The sequence below is a fragment of the Ciconia boyciana genome, chromosome 3, assembly GCF_034638445.1.
Source record: "Ciconia boyciana chromosome 3, ASM3463844v1, whole genome shotgun sequence".
In the NCBI taxonomy this organism is placed as follows: Eukaryota; Metazoa; Chordata; class Aves; order Ciconiiformes; family Ciconiidae; genus Ciconia; species Ciconia boyciana.
The window spans coordinates 84,876,996-84,894,745 of NC_132936.1; the positions used below are offsets into that span (position 1 = coordinate 84,876,996).

The 17,750-nt window shown below is 39.4% G+C and overlaps 1 protein-coding gene across 5 annotated transcripts in view; it reads right to left on the minus strand.

The window, feature by feature from the left end:
• Positions 1–17,723, minus strand: part of ARID4B (AT-rich interaction domain 4B) — a 94,773-nt gene extending 77,050 nt beyond the window's left edge. For 2 of the 5 annotated variants that reach the window (XM_072856377.1, XM_072856373.1), the window contains exons 1-2: positions 17,465–17,723; positions 16,263–16,324 (exon numbers count right to left, since the gene is read on the minus strand). In XM_072856377.1, the coding sequence (XP_072712478.1) occupies positions 16,263–16,268 (6 nt within the window). In that variant the 5' untranslated portion in view covers positions 16,269–16,324; positions 17,465–17,723. Of the gene's footprint in view, positions 1–16,262; positions 16,325–16,521; positions 16,722–16,743; positions 16,786–17,114; positions 17,140–17,464 lie in introns of those variants that run through there. The other 3 variants (XM_072856374.1, XM_072856375.1, XM_072856376.1) reach the window with 3 other exon arrangements.
• Positions 17,724–17,750: the final 27 nt, after the last annotated feature.

Here is a 17,750-nt window from a genome sequence, read left to right on the forward strand (position 1 = left end):
ACAGTAGTTCTTCATTTCCGAAATGGGGGGGGGGGGGGGGGGAGGTCTGTGCTGCTACAGGATCACCACCAGGAGTTAAAGAGATGGTGTGTTCTTTCATGTTTCTTTTGTGAGTTGAATTAACAACTCAGGAGTGTAAAAGGGGAAGGCCTTGGCCCTCCAAACTCAAATCTACATGAAATGATGCCCTCTCCTAGTCCATCCTCCCTTTTGCATCAGTTCTGGTATGCCTTGGATTAAAGGCTAAAGTGATTCAACTCACCAATTCAACAAATAGCTATGTTTCTGTTACTTTTGCTAAACTAGTTTTCTTCTACTTTAGTGAGCTGAATCTTTTCACTGTAAGACCAAACACCAGAGCTAACAAAATAAAAGAGGAGAAATCAATGGGTAAACTGGCAGTCTGCCTCAAACTACAACATGAAGTAGCACTCCATAATCATTGTTTAGAGTTTGTAAGGTTCTGGCAAAAAATACAGAATTTTCAAAAACTCGAAAATATTCCTTTTCTCCACTATTTCATGTGTATATGTCATAGCATTTTCTATATTTACCTTTTAATTGCACACTCTAGATTTCTAACTTCTTTTCTACCAAATTCTAAAAAATAAATGTATGAAGCCCCTTAGCTGGATGAGGAAGATGACATTTACCATGCTACTTGATTTTTTTTTTTTAATAGCTAGATAATCAAGCTAACTATCTCTTCTTCAAATGATCCTCTAAACTGGGTTTCATCCCTGAGTGCAAGTCAGAGATCCAGGCATCTAACAAACAGCTTTCAGTCCAACATCTCCACTAAATCCCTGAAGTGGCTTTAAACTGGCTGAAAGCACTTCAGTACTGGAGTATGTGCAAGGTCAAATGCAAGTTTGTATTCAAAGTCTAATCTACTTGGATAGCACTCAAAAAAACAGTTTATGTTAAGTTTTATATCCACTGCACACTATTTGCAAACAAAGCAGGTATTAGCTTTTCCAGTGAAACATTTTTTTCAGATGAAAAAATATTGATTCAACTGAGCATTCTGTAGGAATAGACTGAGTGTTGGTTTTTGTAGGAAACTAGCAAAGCACCATTACCACTATATTACAGAACCAAACAAAATAGTTTGCGTTTTTTTATTAATCTGTTTTTGTAAAATAAGAAGTCCAATCTTAAACCAAGAACTAATGTTAAGATTAATTTCAAAAATTTCAGGATTTCCCATAAAATAGAAACTTGGCTTAGTTCAATTTATAAATGGGATCAGGCCTGTCAAAATAACAGTATGTTTAGTTCGACATTCCAGAAAGTGTGACATTTAATGACTGGACTACAGAGAACTTGTACCAAGATGATGACCCAGTGTTGAGACAATCTTTAAAAGGCCTTCAAGGAGCAGAGATCTACAGTAGAACAAGAAAACTCTTCAGAACCATACAGCTGGACACGCAAGACTCCTCAGAACAGGCCACTGCCTTGCACATGGAAGGATAAATCTTAACTCCATCGAGTTTAACAGCAATGGCAGACACTAAAGCACACTGGATCCAGAAGACCTGAGTTTCAGGTTACATCCACAATGGCAAAGAGAAAGAAAATATACAAGAAAACATATTATTTCAATAGTCTCATGGTCTTGTGTGAATTTAACCTGGGGAGCCCATTAGCACTGTTTGACACAGCACGCGCACTCAAAGACACACTACAGTTACAGGAATATGGCTATGCAGACCTCCTCCCCCCTTCACGAAGCCTGACATTGTTATTAAAAAAATTCACCTAAAGGAAGGCTAAATATCACTACAAAGATAATTTCAGTCAATTACACCCTGGCATCTAGTTTCTTCTGCAAAATTCAGACTTGGTGGAGATAGTCATGTAAGTCCCCATTTCAGACTATATTAAATTAAAAGCATATAGCACAAAGATACCTCACCTACAGAAAAGAGTTCTATTCACTCCACCAACTTGCCTTTTGCTTTTCTCCTGCTTTTCCAAACAGGTTGTTTTCATCTCAGATAAAGTGTAAGACTCAGATTCACTAAAATCCAAACACAAGTAACAGAACCTGAAGATGCACTTCAGAACAGTCAAACCAGGCTCTCCTCTGCTTTCCAGTGACTTGCTCTGCAGAACTGTCCTCAAATTTCTCTGCTGGCTTCAGCAGATTTAATGTACAGAGACCAACAGTCTTTCTTCCTTTCTAGCTCAGTGCCAGCAATAACTTTTAAGATTCTCATTTTGCAAGCCAGCCAAACTCAAACATTTTTCATTTGTTTTGGGTTTTGGACAATCTTTGAACTCAACTAGATACACACTAATCCCTAGACTTTTCCTTAGGTTTTAGTGTAAGCGAATCCTTATTTGGAACATTTTGGCAGATCTTCACTCCTGGTCTAAACTAGCCTTTTATTCCTAGTCAGTAACCTGCTGTTCTTTAGTGTCCATGGGAAAACGTTACACAAGAGCTAACAAAACACTCCTCATTTGGATAAAACAAATAATACACTGAGTGCAATATTTTGGCTTAAAAATAGTTAGCCCTTATATTTGGCTTTCCTGCAGCTCCCTATGCCACAATTATGCATTTGAAACACCTAATATAACAGAATAAAACTGGAATTAAATTCAAAGGCAAGCTAGCCAACCTTTTAAAGAACTGTAGATAAATTCTAGATATTAAAATATATACATATTGGGGGGGGACTGTATATAAATAAATGTCACCCTGACCACTATTACTTTTGCAGCATAAATTTTGGAAAGTAGAGATTAAAAGTATTATGCTTTATAGGTATATCTATGCTGGTCTCTTTGCAATGTATTTGGCATGATACATTCTAGATATATTTTTCAGTGTCCTGCAGATTATCCTTTCCTTTGTTTTTTCCCTTTTACACTTAGCAAATATTGATTTTTCTCTCCAAGCTTCCTATGAAGAGGATTCTTCTTCCTAATAAACAATTATTTAACATTACATTAGTTAAGATACACATAGCATACAATAACTATACACATGCAAAAACATCAGTGGTACCTTAGGCTTAGTCCAGCAGAGGCTATCGTTTTATGAAGCCTGGAGTACAGTCTTACCATCCTTGAACTGTCTGTAAGTCCTATTACAATACAAATACATATGTGCATAATATCTTTCTTTATAGATACATAGATAGATATATCTTTATATAAAGATATTACATCTTTCAAAACAGTCAAATAATTCTTCGGCTTCCTCTCCCAGTAAAAAAAAGGGGAGGGGGAGAAAAAAAACACATTGGAATTTAAGGTACCTACTACTATTATGTGTGCAAAGAAAGAGGGGAATATATATATGAAAATAAACGTAATTACAAAAGGACCGTTGCATTACACAAAGTTTTTTTTTCAAACTTTTCAATGTACTGATTTTTCCCCAAAATTCTAGTGGAGCTATAGGTCCCTGAATAAAGAACAGACCTACCAACAAGGAGCATGATTGTCTTAATTGTATCTTCAGATCTCCTTAGAAGCAGACTACAGAATCCACAGCACCTGCAGACCACTGTTTGAAAACCACTACCTTAAAGACACTCAGAAGACAGCTTCTGTAGTCAGACACAAGGTTAGAGAGAAGTATTAGCATGACTATACACGTACTTGCACTATGGAGAAGCATCCAAGCAGCACTGAAACAGATTCAAACTAAGTTTAGTCTGCCACTACTATAAAATGGTTGGTTAAGACCACAGAAAGTTCCCAGTCCAGAAGGGCAGACAATAGATCGGTTAAGACTGTAGCTATATAATCCACATAACCAATTATCTGAGCCTGGAAGAAAAAAGAAAGAACATTATTTTCTGTTAAATCTACTGGTGTTTTCCTACTAGCACCTATTGGGCCACTGTTGACATATGATGTATCTACATCCTTGCAGAATAGATGCCTTAACTAAGCTGGACACTGGATAGCTAGGGCAGCACAGAAATTAGTACGGTGAGTAATTTACCTGACAAAACTATTGTAAATTACAACTCATGCTGAGCTTTGTACTCTGACAAGTGGACTACTTCCATATTGGCACATGTATCTTTGCACAACATTGCACCGTAAACTTCTGAAGAGAAGCAGCAAGTAAGTGAACCTAAAGTTATCCCAACAAAAATCACAATGCTGCTTTCCCAAATCGTAGCACAAGGCAACCCATACCTCAAATCAACCTCTGGTTGAGCTGCTATGGGTGATGTTAAATTTAAAGAGCCTTGCTGTGGCAGAATATGTTATTGAATAAACTTTGTTTTCACTAATGTAATCTGCCAGAAACATATAGACATTTTTCACAGTGCACTTTTCTTTCAGATGGACAGTTCCTCAAACTGTTAAGTAAATTGTAACTCCTCCCCTCACTCCCCAAGTTGTGAAAAGCCAACAACTTATCTGCATGTCCCACTTTCCCCAGATTAATAAAAAGAAATGCCAGGACTATGTCTTCCTTCAGAAGACACACATAACAGTACAATTTTACATGGTTTAAAAAAACCCCAAAAGTTATGACTGAAATCTTAAGCCTTGTAATTTTTATTTTTTGCCTTCTTTCTTCATAAAAACTACAATGTTCCTTTAAGAATATTCTTCTATGAGCTAGTTTTACAAGTTTCCTAACTTGTAGGAACACAATTCATAACCTGTAGAAATCTAACAAATATAAGCACACATACAAACTCCTCTCCCATCTCAACACATTTTCTGAGAATACTACTGACCAAATATTCCTGCACGGTCAGTAGCAAGGATACAGCAAGAAAATTGATCGATTCTCTTTGTTACCCCTCTCCACAACAGCATTAATCTTTCAGAGTTCTTCTCTACCTAAATGCAAGAGTTCAGTATTAAAGCTTTAGGTTTGTGAAAGGAGGTTTTGGGGAAAAAAGCTAAATATAATCAATATAGCAATTATCCAAAGCAGAGATATAAGTTTTTCCTGTCCAACTAAGTTGTACTATTTGAAAAGCCTTTCAAGAGTTTTCCATCAGAAAATACCCATAGCAAACTAAGAATACAAGCATTAAAAGTAACATAGATATTAAGAAAAGAGAAATAACCAGTTGAAGATGACTTTAAGAGATTTGTCAAGTGCTGCATAATTATGAATAGCTTTAACGTATTTTAGATGTGTGCTAGACAGAAAGTAGACATGCCACCATAGTACTATAGGGAATAACAACAATATACAAGCAGCTAGTATTCAGGCAGGTTACCTTTAAAAAGTTAAGGAATTAAAGGACCTAAATTACTTGTTTCATACCTTTTATCTAATTTAACTACCCAGAATGCTTCAGTTTCTTTGGCTGCTCATTGCTGCACCTGTTTCCAAAACATCTTCAGCTGGCTTAGCCTGTGACTAATGGCAGCCATTTCCAGGGAGTGGCTATTTAAGGAAAGATCCTTGCTTTGATTCCACAAAACTCTTCAATATATTAAAGAACAGACAGTAACGTTTTTGAAGTTGCATGGGTGATATAAGACTCTATTCACTGCTTTCAAGTGTGCTGAAGCTATTCTGTAAAGCCCAGGTTTTTTCTTAAAAGTCTTTAAGCCTCTTATATTAAAACCTTCATTTTTTTAGCCTCTTTTCAAAAAGTAATATTTAGGATTACTGAAGTGGAAGAGAAGTCTATCCAAGATTTACTTGATAGTCTTCTGTATGTCAACAATTCTACTGTCACTTTCCATGTGAAACCTCGTTCTGGTCTCTCAAAAGTTCAACAAGAGGCATCCCAAGAGGTCTTTGGTACCCAAGACATCATGGCATTCTCACAATGCCTATCAATAAAATACCAGTGTCTCTGTCAAATCAGCAGGTTACATTATCAACTACATATGTCAATGAAATTCTAATTAATTATATTTTTATTATCAACTTTTTTTCCCCTAAGCCTAAGAAGATAATTGAAGAGAAATTCTGAAATACACAGCTTAAAGAATAAGCCTATTTTTCCAATACTACCATACAACTAATCAGCCCACTGCAATATTTGCTTTCACAGAAATATTATGCATTGCCACTGCTAGGAGCAGAATACCCAGCTAAAGAGTTCACACTGGCCCTTCTATGCAATTGATGTGTGCCCACGTACTCGTTCGTGTATTTGGCTGGAATGTTGTTTCAGGGGGCACAAAAGCTGTATTAAGAGAAACTGCTAGACAAAAGAAAAGACGTTGCAGTTCCTTTAAGACTAAGGAGTTTTCTTGTAAACACAGGGTAGTCCCATGTGCAGATGGCATTCAAGAATTGCAGTGTATTCTTTTCTTCACAATTTTAATTCTGAGCAAGCGTAGTACGGATATCCAGCTACAGCAATAAGATAATAAAGTTCTGGAGCTGTATCTGGATATGTCCAGAATCAAGCACCTGAAGTTTAGTGTTTTCTCACCCCTTTTTTTTTAAATATATATTTCTATGAAGATCATAAAAGCTGATTTGCTTCCTCAAAATTCCAACTAATTAAATACAATATACACAACTAGAGAAACTTGATCAGGCAAGTATCATGAACGATTTTTATTCCACACAATAGATGCTATGTTTGGTATTTATTGTCAGACCATAATTAAGATTTTATTACACCATTTCAACTGTTCAATTAAGTGCTGTTGCACAACAAGTTATTCCAGGTAGGATTGTTCTCTATTTTTATGCAAAACAGAGAAAGTATAATTTTACTGAACTGAAATCAGCGCTATTGAAGAGATATAAATAAAAACATTCCACTGGTTTAAAGCTGACCTACTACCACTTGAGTTGCTACCTAGATGCTACTGATGCCATGTACATTACCAGTGAAAAATGTCTGTCGTGGGGGACATACACCCACCTATCATGGATATACTATTATTATGCTGTCATCAAAAGAGAATTTTTCTTACTATATAGAATGTAGCAAAAGCAACTCAGTCACGCCACTTGCCTCTAAAAACCTGAATCACCCTACACTAGTAAGTGTACATATAAATACACACTCTGTATTATCCAAGAAAAGTCCATGTATGAAATAAGAGATTTATTTTAATACAGTAGAATAGGTTTAACTTATCAATCCAAACATTTTGGCTAGCATCAGGCAAAGTAAACTGAAATCAGAATATTAGCTCAACAGCCAAAGACTTACCAACAAAGAAAAACTGAATTACTGCAGACAGACATCTAATATACATACTAACACTTTCTGCAACTTAATGTTAAATTATTCCAGGGAACACATTTAAAGCAGCAGCCTCGGCAGCCCAATTCCAAAATGGATCAAGAATAGTAGAATATATTTGAAGTGTGACTCTGCAGGTTCCAGCCCACGTATCCAATACTGTCCACCATCAGGTGACATCATCTTTTGTACTACTTGATTTTTAGGAATGTAAAAGCTGCACTAGTAATCTGCAAGTAAAGGAATGAATCCAGGCTTTAATGTCTTTTAAATTGTCCAACATTGCAGGAAAATAGGCACAAAATTTCGTAAAGAAGACAAAGACACTGCACAGTTACCCAAATCATGTTCTATGGGTAAACATATGTGGATTGTCATTATAAAGTTCTGGAAGAGCACCTCAGAATAAATCTGCATTCACAAAATGAAAATGACTTAAAGTTGAATTATTGTCTCCATTTTTGTCTCTGTTCCAGGCAACAAGGTATTGGTACATATCATACTCTAATTTTTAAACTATAGTGCAGTCTTACTTATACTAAAGTACTTCACTATCTCCCTTGATGCATATCTAGCATGACAACCTTCTAAAGAAATTAAAGTGGAAATTTATAAAATTATTGCTATGTTTTCAAAAATGCTTTTATATTTATGGAAGCACAAAGATTAAGAATTATATATATTATTTCTAAGTGTAGTGATATAATTTGATGTAACATTCATGTAATATTACAGAAACATCTATCTTTCAATAAGCAGTGCAGCAAAAGAAGTCAAAAAGTTAAAATACATATTCCATTAGAAATTCCTGAATTCTGAAACGCTGGTATAACATGTACTCATTTCCAAAATCTCTCAGCCCCTTATTATTTCTCCCAGGAAAATAAGTTACATTAACCGAAGTGTCACAGCATTAACAAAAAGATTAAGCTAACACTCTTTCATGTAAACACTCATACAGGATATTGGAAAGTCTATCTTCCACCATTATAAATTAATTTAAAGCATTCTTTGTGATCTTAGAAGAATGTATTCTACATTTATCTTTAAGAAAACATGAAGTGGACTGTATTAAATGTACAAATAAGAAATTTAGCACTTGCAATCTGCTGTTGAGAGGACAGATGAAAATCTGAAGGAAAAAAATTATCACAGTGGATCAGGTTGCCCTGCCACAAACTGAAACACTTTTTTCAGATCAGAAGAGAATGTGAAAAAACAAACAAACAAACAAATTACTCCCTATTACATTATTTATTACCAGCTGAAACCTTGCATCAGATACACTCGGTTCTGAATTTTGCTGAAGTCAAATCCCATTTCCCTGCTCTTAGAAGGATGGTGTAAACAATGAAAAATAGTAAGTTAGAAGGGCATCTAAGAGGGGAAAGGGAAAGGATCCCAGACAAAAGCTCAATGAAAACCCCAGTTCTTGGAAAGGAAGATAACAAATGTCACCCAAATTTTTGCATTAAGTTTCTGGTAATAAGCAGAAAGTGTCGTACTCCTTACTCTATCATCTCCAACTGGCATTAACTCCTGACTGCCACCGGCTCTCCACTAATCTACCCATAAATATACGTGCCTTCTTAACTTACAAAGAATTAAAAGCTTGACTTCTATTCCCTTCGATTTCCTTATCAAAGTAAGAGTGATGTAATTTCTCCCCAAATTATCATTTCCGACTGTTTTAATTTGGAATAAAGGTAGCGCAATTGCTTAATTCTTCCACCCATTGGTAAAAATACCTAGTGTCAGAATGTATTAAGATAAGTATTAGTTACATGAAGATTGTCACCTTTACAGGATAGAAATCTAATATTTATAAATGTTTTTCTGCAGAAAACTATAATACCAACTGTTTCTCTAGTTTGGGGGGAAAAAGACATTATTATTAATGGTATTCTTTCCAAGTATTGAATAAGAACTTGGGGGAGGCAGGGAAACAAAGCTTATGTTGGCCTCCTTAAAAAATACTTAAAATACTTCTTTTTTGTGTCTAATACCATCTCTTCTTTAAAACCTCTCCATCTTTTGAACTTGAAATCAATGTTTATTGTATCAAAAATTAAATTTTATTCGTCACCTTCAAGGCACAGCATCCATTCCTTTTAAACTTTTCACTCAACACCTTCTAGAAAACATGGACTTCAAACCTATAGAAAAGTGCAGTGTTCTAGCTAGTAAGCAAGCCTAGAAAAACCTCTGTGGCAATTTCAAAATGTTTAGCCTAATGGCTGCAAACTGCTAACTTGGCAGAGAGATGGGGAAGAACGTGTGTTCACAAGCAGTTTAAACCAATCCAAATCAGTCTCAGTGCACTTCTGCTTTCCTCTCCTTCCTTCATCCACCCCAATGGTAGGGATCAGCCAGGTCAAGGACTGGCTGCAACTGAAGAGTATATATATATATGATTGTTGTTGAGTTAATTTCAGTTTGATTCAGTCCACCCTGGGACACCACAAATGGACTGCGGGCACAAAAGACAAGAAGAATAAACAGCCAGGAGTGGAAGAAGGAGACAAGACTGCGTTCTTCCATGACCGTACAAGCTTAATTTGACAAACTACTTATGAAACCAAATCCTTTGCTGTAGGGTATTGGGGGACAAACCAAATCCTTTGCTTTAGGTTGCTGGGGGACAAACCAACAGATTAAACAGCAAACTCACTCTTCTGCCCAAGAATAGTGTTATTCACCAGTTAGTCCAACATGGGTGATCTGCTCTACAACAGAGCTCTATAGAAGTTTGCATTCACACAGCTTAAATGACAACTGATGAATGCTGTCTCTAAATAGCATACTCATTAAGGTGGTCTGCAGAAGTCACCATCAAAGACTAAGTAATTTGGGAGTTCTGGATACTTAAAGATCTTTTCTTTGGTGTACTGACTACCCTCTTCACTCCACAGCACATACAGGCTCGAAGACAGCAATGGGAGCAAGTAACTCCAGGTTAAGCGGAGATTACTGCTTTTGCTCACAGTAAGGAAAATGCCTTCTCATAGTTAGGTACTACAGTGTTTTTGCTTAGCTCTTAAGAAAAATCTTCATAGTGCTCCCGACAGGTTCAGGAAACCCCAAAATACTACTCCACATTCGATTAATTAATATACACTCACTCAGGAAGTCACTGTCACACAGTGGTCGCACATAATGCAGGCGGGTCACCTCAGTCCTAGTTTTCTACAGGTAACTCAGCAACACCCTCCACCACCCTGCTCTGACAGTCTCACAGCTGTCTTTCCAGAGCTTGCTTACAAACACTTCTTGCTAAACAGGTCATGACTGCTTTACATGCTGCCTTCCAAGCCAAAAAAAAAAAAAAACAACAACAAAAAAAACCCACCCAAAAACACAATAGTGCTTTATTGAATTTCTTCCCTGGCTCAAACTAATCTTCAGAAGTAAAACAGATGTCTTGACAAGCATAGACTATCAAAGTGGCTTGCTGTATTTTCCATACTTGAATTCCCTGAAATATCCTCTCATCTGGTCACCCCATGTTACCAAAAAAAGAACAAAAAAAAACCAACCCCAACCACCCAGATTTATGACTTTCCATCAAAACCTTTTAAAATAATTATTCTAATACTTCTTAAATCACTAACATTTAGTTTATGCATAGGGCTAAACAATTTTCCTTAGTTCCCTGGAGGCCTTTTGAAATCTTCTAGAAGTCTTTAAAAATCCATTCCATGCACACACAAGCAAATATCCAGTGAGTGGTAGTAAGCACAGTAACTGGACAACACTGGAAGTACTAAACAGGAAAGGCAGAAAAGAAGTATTTGTTACTGAAGCATGTCAACTAAAAAGCAAGCAGCCATACAAGCCCTGACTTACCAACATTTCTCAACTGTGACCTGAATCATGTTTAAGGGTAAAACAGTTTAAGATCCACGTTTATTCAGATTTGTACATTTCTGTAAAAACAGATGAAGTGCCTATTATAGTAAGTAGAACTGCAGAGAACCTACTATTGCATTTCACAACAGGTTAACTACTTTCAAGTAAGTACAAACTGATAAAAAATCTAGCATTTAGATGGCTCTATCACATTAGGGTGCCAAGTAAATTTAAGCTCTAGGTTTTTCTATAAAATTTGTTACCTTTTTCAAATGAGGAAATCTCAAACTCCCTTTATTTTTATTCTTCAGCCTATTATAAAAGCATATATTTCTAAGCAAAATGTGTGTATCTGTAGGATTTAAACAAAAATTTGAAACCAATTTGCAACAACAGTATCATTTCCACCTTTCTGAAAGTTAGCCCTTTTTTTTTTCAGTTTACATGACCAGCAAAGCATTCACATTAAGAATTTGACAGTGACTGTAAAGCTTAATACCTCAAAACCATTGCATTTTGTTTCCAAAGACTTCTCAACTACAATGCAGAATTTCTTTGAAAACAGGCACACAATGTGTATCACAGCATGCTTCGGCACTACATGTATACAATACTTGTTTCAGATTACAAAGTAAACTGAATAACCATCTCAAAGTGTTCTAGTGAAGATATGCATATTCATTATTCTGTCTACCAACATTTCTCTTAGACAGGATCCTGATACAATAGTCATGCTGCTGTGAGAGCGTTGATCCAAAAATCCTCCACCGACTTTGAAGATAATAATACAGGTAACTTAACTTTTCTAATGTTCAGTTTATTACAACTTTAGGCTTCTCAGTCTAACCCAGCTTTTTTTCCACTAGGTGGTCTAATCAACTTTGAGTCCTTATCAACACATTCAACTACTGAATAGTCACATGCTAACATGCAGATTTAAGTTCAAGATGTCCATTTTCTTTAGCCACTGTAAAATATACTAAGATTGGCATTTCAAAAGTGCAAATAACCAATTTCAAAATAACGTAGATTATTCCAACATGACTGGTAATTGCTCGGTGCAAGTGATGTTTGCTTTCCTTTCTACATAATTATGCAAGCATGAGGAAGTCAATAGCTGCCTCTGATCACTTGTTCAAACTGGAACATCGGGACAGAATTTAAGAAAATCATTTTTCATAACGCAAAAACAAATGACAGGGGAAAACCACCTCTTAAAGACTTACCTGTTCTCCTACCTCCAGAACAAAAACTACTCTAATGGTACTCTTCTTCCTTTATAAATCTCCATTTCTGCTGTAATTCAAACAGTTAACCAGAAAGTGAAAGGTCACTACATTCCATGACTGGTTTCCAGCCTGCATAAGAGCAACAGGACTTTCAGCTGACTTGTGCTCAAAGTTGGAAATTAGTGACTGAAAAGTTGACTAGATATTTCACTTTTGTCCTCTGCCATACTGGCAGAGAATACGAGCAACAGACTGACTGGCTTTAAGGGAAAGCAGTTCAATATCAGTGTGCACCAGTGATCTCTGTGGATAACTAGAGGGGTCATTAGGAAAGACTACTGAAACCAAAATGTAAATTTAGGATGAATTAAAAACAAAACAAAAATCCACCATAAACTGTACACACGGCTTCCTTAATTTGTTAGTGTGGCAGCTTTGAGCAAGCACTCAGGAACATCTAGGGCTACCAAACAGAAGTATCTACAACCATTAAATATTTCATATTTTACAGACTGAAAAACATTAAAATGCAAATAGCATCAAAACATTTAAACCATCATTTCAGATCACTTAATTCACAGTGCATTGCTCTAACTTCTGGGACATCCACTGTTTTTATCTCCAGTCAGCAGTGAACTTTTTAACTACAGTGGGTATATTACCCTCATTCACATATTTAAATATCAAGCAAATGCTGCAATACATATTAAAAATCTCAGGAGCATTTACAATAGTTCTTAGTACAAATCATCAGTGAAACTGAGCTTGCGTTTCTTTCTTTCTTTAAAAACAGAAACTCTGCTTTCCTGGAGTTTATTTCCTGACTTTGGGGAAAAAATAAAACCAAACTATAATAATGTTTTTATATATATTGCTACCTACTTAGTAGGTAGTAATTTGATGGCACGCAATTAGTTTTTAAATAATCAAACAGATTCTACATGCTTCCGAAGCATACTTAATGCGAAAAGACCTTATGCAGAAGGTGCCTAAGTTAAACAAAAAAAAAAGCTTCACTACAACATACAAATCATCCTAGCCATTATCTATACAACTGTATAAACTATTATCAGAGGTCACACAACACAGGAAAAAGCCTGATTTAGCAGAACATCACAATAACGAGCACAATTATGTCAAGACTTGAATACTTCTTCTAAGACATATTTCAAGACATTTCAAGATTGCCTTCAAGTGGTCTTTACAGTCCATGGGAGGACTACTTAATAGACTACAGTTACTAATTTATACAAGGGACTTTATTTACTTGGATTAAGTTGGGTTATTGCCAGGAGAACAATTATGCCAACAGCTTTTTGGAGGTGGTAATCTCTTAGCAGGCAGCACACCTCTCTTGTCTCAGAGGGTTCCGAAATGCAAGCGCATGACTGACTTACAGCTTTCTATCAATACAACTTGGCACTCTTCCTGAATATACCTCACTATGTTTTACAAAGAATGATAAACATTCTATCCATACTACACAGATGGGAAAAATGAGTCAGTAAAGCTAAATGAGTTGTTCAAGTTCACCCAAAGAGACAAAGATACCGACAAGGAATCCAGTTCTCATCCTCTATGCCCTAGAATACACAAGCCTCTGCACCTGAAAGAATGACCAAGACATAAATCAAAACAGATGCCTCAATCGTGCAGTCAGCAGCAAGTCTGCAGTCAGCAGCCTCAAAGTAAGGCTAGGCCTTAAAGTATTAAATCCTCTACATGCTGAAGTGTCCTTGAGGCATACTCTTTCAATAACTTACAAAATAAATGCACACAAATATACAGTCATATTTAAACAGTATCTTGATCTAGTATAGTCAATGTTACCTTGTGGTGATACCAACAGAAAGCTAGTAATTCTCTTCAGCACTCTCCCTTACTGCTTCTTATTGGACTAACTTGTATCCTTGTAAGCTTAGAAAATAAATTACAAATTTAAGCCAGGCAGAAAGACTGATGCACTACATTACTCCTAAAATCTTAAAAAACAGTCTTAGTTAAACTGTTGAATCTTAGAAATTTCTGTTGAGATACAATTCTGTTAAAAAGTTTCACTGTAATAACTAAAGGTTCAATGTAATGACTTACAGATTAACCTCACTTAACATTACAGGGCACAGTAAATAAGGTATTGGGAGTTATCTCAAGCATATGTAAGTTTAACACTACACAGACACAAATTGCAAAAATTGCAATTATTGCAATTATACTTAAACTTAGCATTTGAACACCCTGGCAGAATTAGTCCAGATTGAAAAAATAAACAAAAATACAATAGTAGCACAAACTTTATCGAAGAATAAGTAAGCTGGGAGCTTTTTTTAAAATATGGCTCTATTAACAGGCTTCTGTCTTTGCTACTTTAAATTTAAGCATTTGTTATACATTCAGTTCAGCCTGAAGTGTGTCTCTATCACTATTTCACAGAACACTTTGCATTCCACTTGTGATCCGACCTCCTCATCCTCCCAACTGTCTATCTACATATTTATACGGCGCTCTAACCACAGTATCTGAACCTAATCTCTATGGTAACTGTAAGATTTGTTTACATGGAAAAAGAGTATTAGAAATTTATGTAAATTTAGCTGTCATTTAAATAACTGTTTTTCCTTCTGGGGGAGAAAAGCTCCCTATACTGCCTCCTATTTCTCTTGCTTCCATCTCCTCCATCCCCACCAGGCAACGAGCCACATTTGGAAAGCTCCATATCATACTACTTCAACAGCCTGTTGTTGTAAATTCATAAACAGTTTACTTTTAATGAGAAAGATGTGTGCAGTATTTTAGATCTTAACACTTGTTAAAGAAAGATCACAGGGAGGGCAATTAAAACATGATTTTTTAAAAGATACTGTCATTAAGTCACCAAAGTAAAAAAACCATGCTAAACCTTTAGCAGCTATACAAAAAGACTTAGTTTGCTGCTCAGCAACTCAGATCAATCTAGAAATTAAAACAGTCCGTATCATTTACCATTTCCAGCAGTGAATATAATACTAGGTACACATTTTATATAACACTCATTCACAGACAGGAGGCACAACTCTGAGAGTGCAAGACCCCACATACAGACTGCTTGTTTTTATTAATAAATACTAAAGAGATGATGTATCACAGGTTTGTAACAATTTTTTTTAATAAGATTTACAGTATTTTGACATGAGATTTACTGCAGCCCAGCAGGACTGGGAGCTGAATTACATGGGGGTCATGGTAACATAAATGGCAGTCGGAGTGAGACATATCAGCAAAATGATAAAAAAACTAACAAACCCAGTTGTTAAAAACTACTTTTAGGTACACAGATCTATGCCACACACAGAAGAAATCATTCTATTCCACCAATACTATTTTTTTCCTATAAAACTTGCATAATATATTGAAAATAAAGAGTCTAGAAAGGCCTAAGAGAAGAAAAATGAGCGACTATGAGGTATGCGAATACTACACAACACTGAGAAGAAAATTAGAACCTGTTTGAAAATCTTTCTGCACCTTACAGCAATGATTTCACTGCAGAGAATCTCTTACATGCACCCTCCCTGATCATATCAAGATTATTCATTCAACAAAACTCCTATTAACAAATAGAAAGTAAGTAAATCTACCATTTACCCTCTATTCAAATAAACACGGTTGTCTAGCCAGCATCTCCCCTGCAATGTTACTTTCTCAAGCAGGGTGACTGTCCCCTGCTCCTCCATGAAACAAGCTCAGCCCAGGCAGCCATGTCCTTATTCTCCTACAAACAATGTTTCTGAAGGAGAACAAGCCCGGCTCAGCGAACTTACAGTTTCCTCCAGCACAACGCGGCGGAGCAAAGCCTGCCCCACCGACAGCAAACGAGCTAAAGCACCAAAACACAGCAGTGGGGGCGAAGCAGCCTGCAGTCTGGATCTGCACCAGCACCGAGCCTCGCACCGGGGTCGGGACAGATGGACTGACAGATAGGACAGCATTTCTTCATGCAACCCTCCCTTCTTCCCCCTCCCAGGCACACAAGCGAGTGTTTTACCTTCATGATGAGCTCAGGCTGCGGTAAAAGCCTCGATAGGGGCTGAGCGGCCGAGGCTGGACCTGGAATTTAAAACAAAGCGCTAAGGCACCGCACCAGCCGCTCGCACCGGGCGGGGGGAGGGGAGGCAGGGATCGGGGTGGGGGCGCTGGGGTCCACCCGAAACTACCCCTTTGCTTCCCTGGATCCCCCCTTTCTCCCCGGTTAATCCCCCCCCCCTCTTTCCTCGGCCGCTGTTTCCCCTCCAGCTCCCACACACCGCGGCTTCCCCTACGCTCGCTGCCATTGACGCCATTTCTGTCAGAGGAGGAGAAACTTGCCACAACAACAACCCACCCCCAGCCTCCTCGGCTGCCGCGGGGGGGGGGGGAAGGCGTCCCCGGCTGCCTCCCCGGGGCGCTGCGCCCCCTCCCCAGGCACCAAGCGGCAGGAGGGGACCCGCGGGGGTCCCAGCCCTGGGAACCCCCTCTCCCCACTTTACCGCGGGGAGCCGGAGAGAGGGAAGGAGGAGAGAGGAAGGGAGGCTCTTCCTCCATTGTACGAAGAGTGCCTGTGTGCGCGGCGGGGGAGCGGGGTGTCGGTAGCAGCCCCCCCCCCGCCCCGACACACACACACGCTTTTGTAGGGGCTGCGGCTCCGGATCGCAGCGGCTCCTCCCCGCCCCCCCTCAAATAAAGGAAAGCGCTGACTCCGCGGCAGGAGTTTCAGCAGCAACAGCCGCAACTCCCCGGCTCGGCGCAGCGGGTCCGGGCGGGGGGAGGGAGGGCGAGAGGCGGCGGAGGGGAAGAAAAGGAAGAAGAAAAGAAGGGCGCGGGGACGGGGAGGGAGGGGGCGGGGAGAAAGGGGCCCGACCTGCTCGGCGGGGACACGGAGCGTGTGTGTGTGTGTGTGTGTGTGTGTGGAGGAGGGGGCTCCGTCCCCTCCCGGCGGAGGGGGCTGGAGAAGCCGCCGGTCCCTCCCGCACGCAGGCGGCACCCGATCCCCCTCCCCCCCGCCCCGCCGCTGGGTGTTTGGGGGGGGAGAAGGAGGATCGGCGAGTCCCGCCGCAGTCTCGCTACGAGGAGAAAAACAACCGCCCCCCTCCCCCCGCACGCACGCCCCGCCGCCGCCGCCCGGCCCCGCGCCCCCCCGGGGGCCCGCGCCGCCTCCCCACCCGCCGGCGGCGGGGCCGGGGGGCTCCTTCTTCGGCTCGGCGCCGTTACCTTTGTTCCGCGGCGCCCGCCCGCCCGCCCGCCCGCTACTCCCCCGACCCGAGGCGGGGGGGAGGGAAGGGAACGGGGCGAAGCCTCCTCTCAGCTCCGGGCCCCCTCGGCCGGCTTCGGCCCCCGCTCAACGCTCCAGCAACGGCTCTGCTCGCGGCGGCTCCGCGCGGCGTGCGGCGGGGCCGATCCGTCCTGCGCGGCCCCGGCGGTGGCAGCGGTGACTGCTCGGCTCGGAGCCTCTCGGTCCCCCTCCCCCTCCCACACCGACTGACTGACTGACTGACGG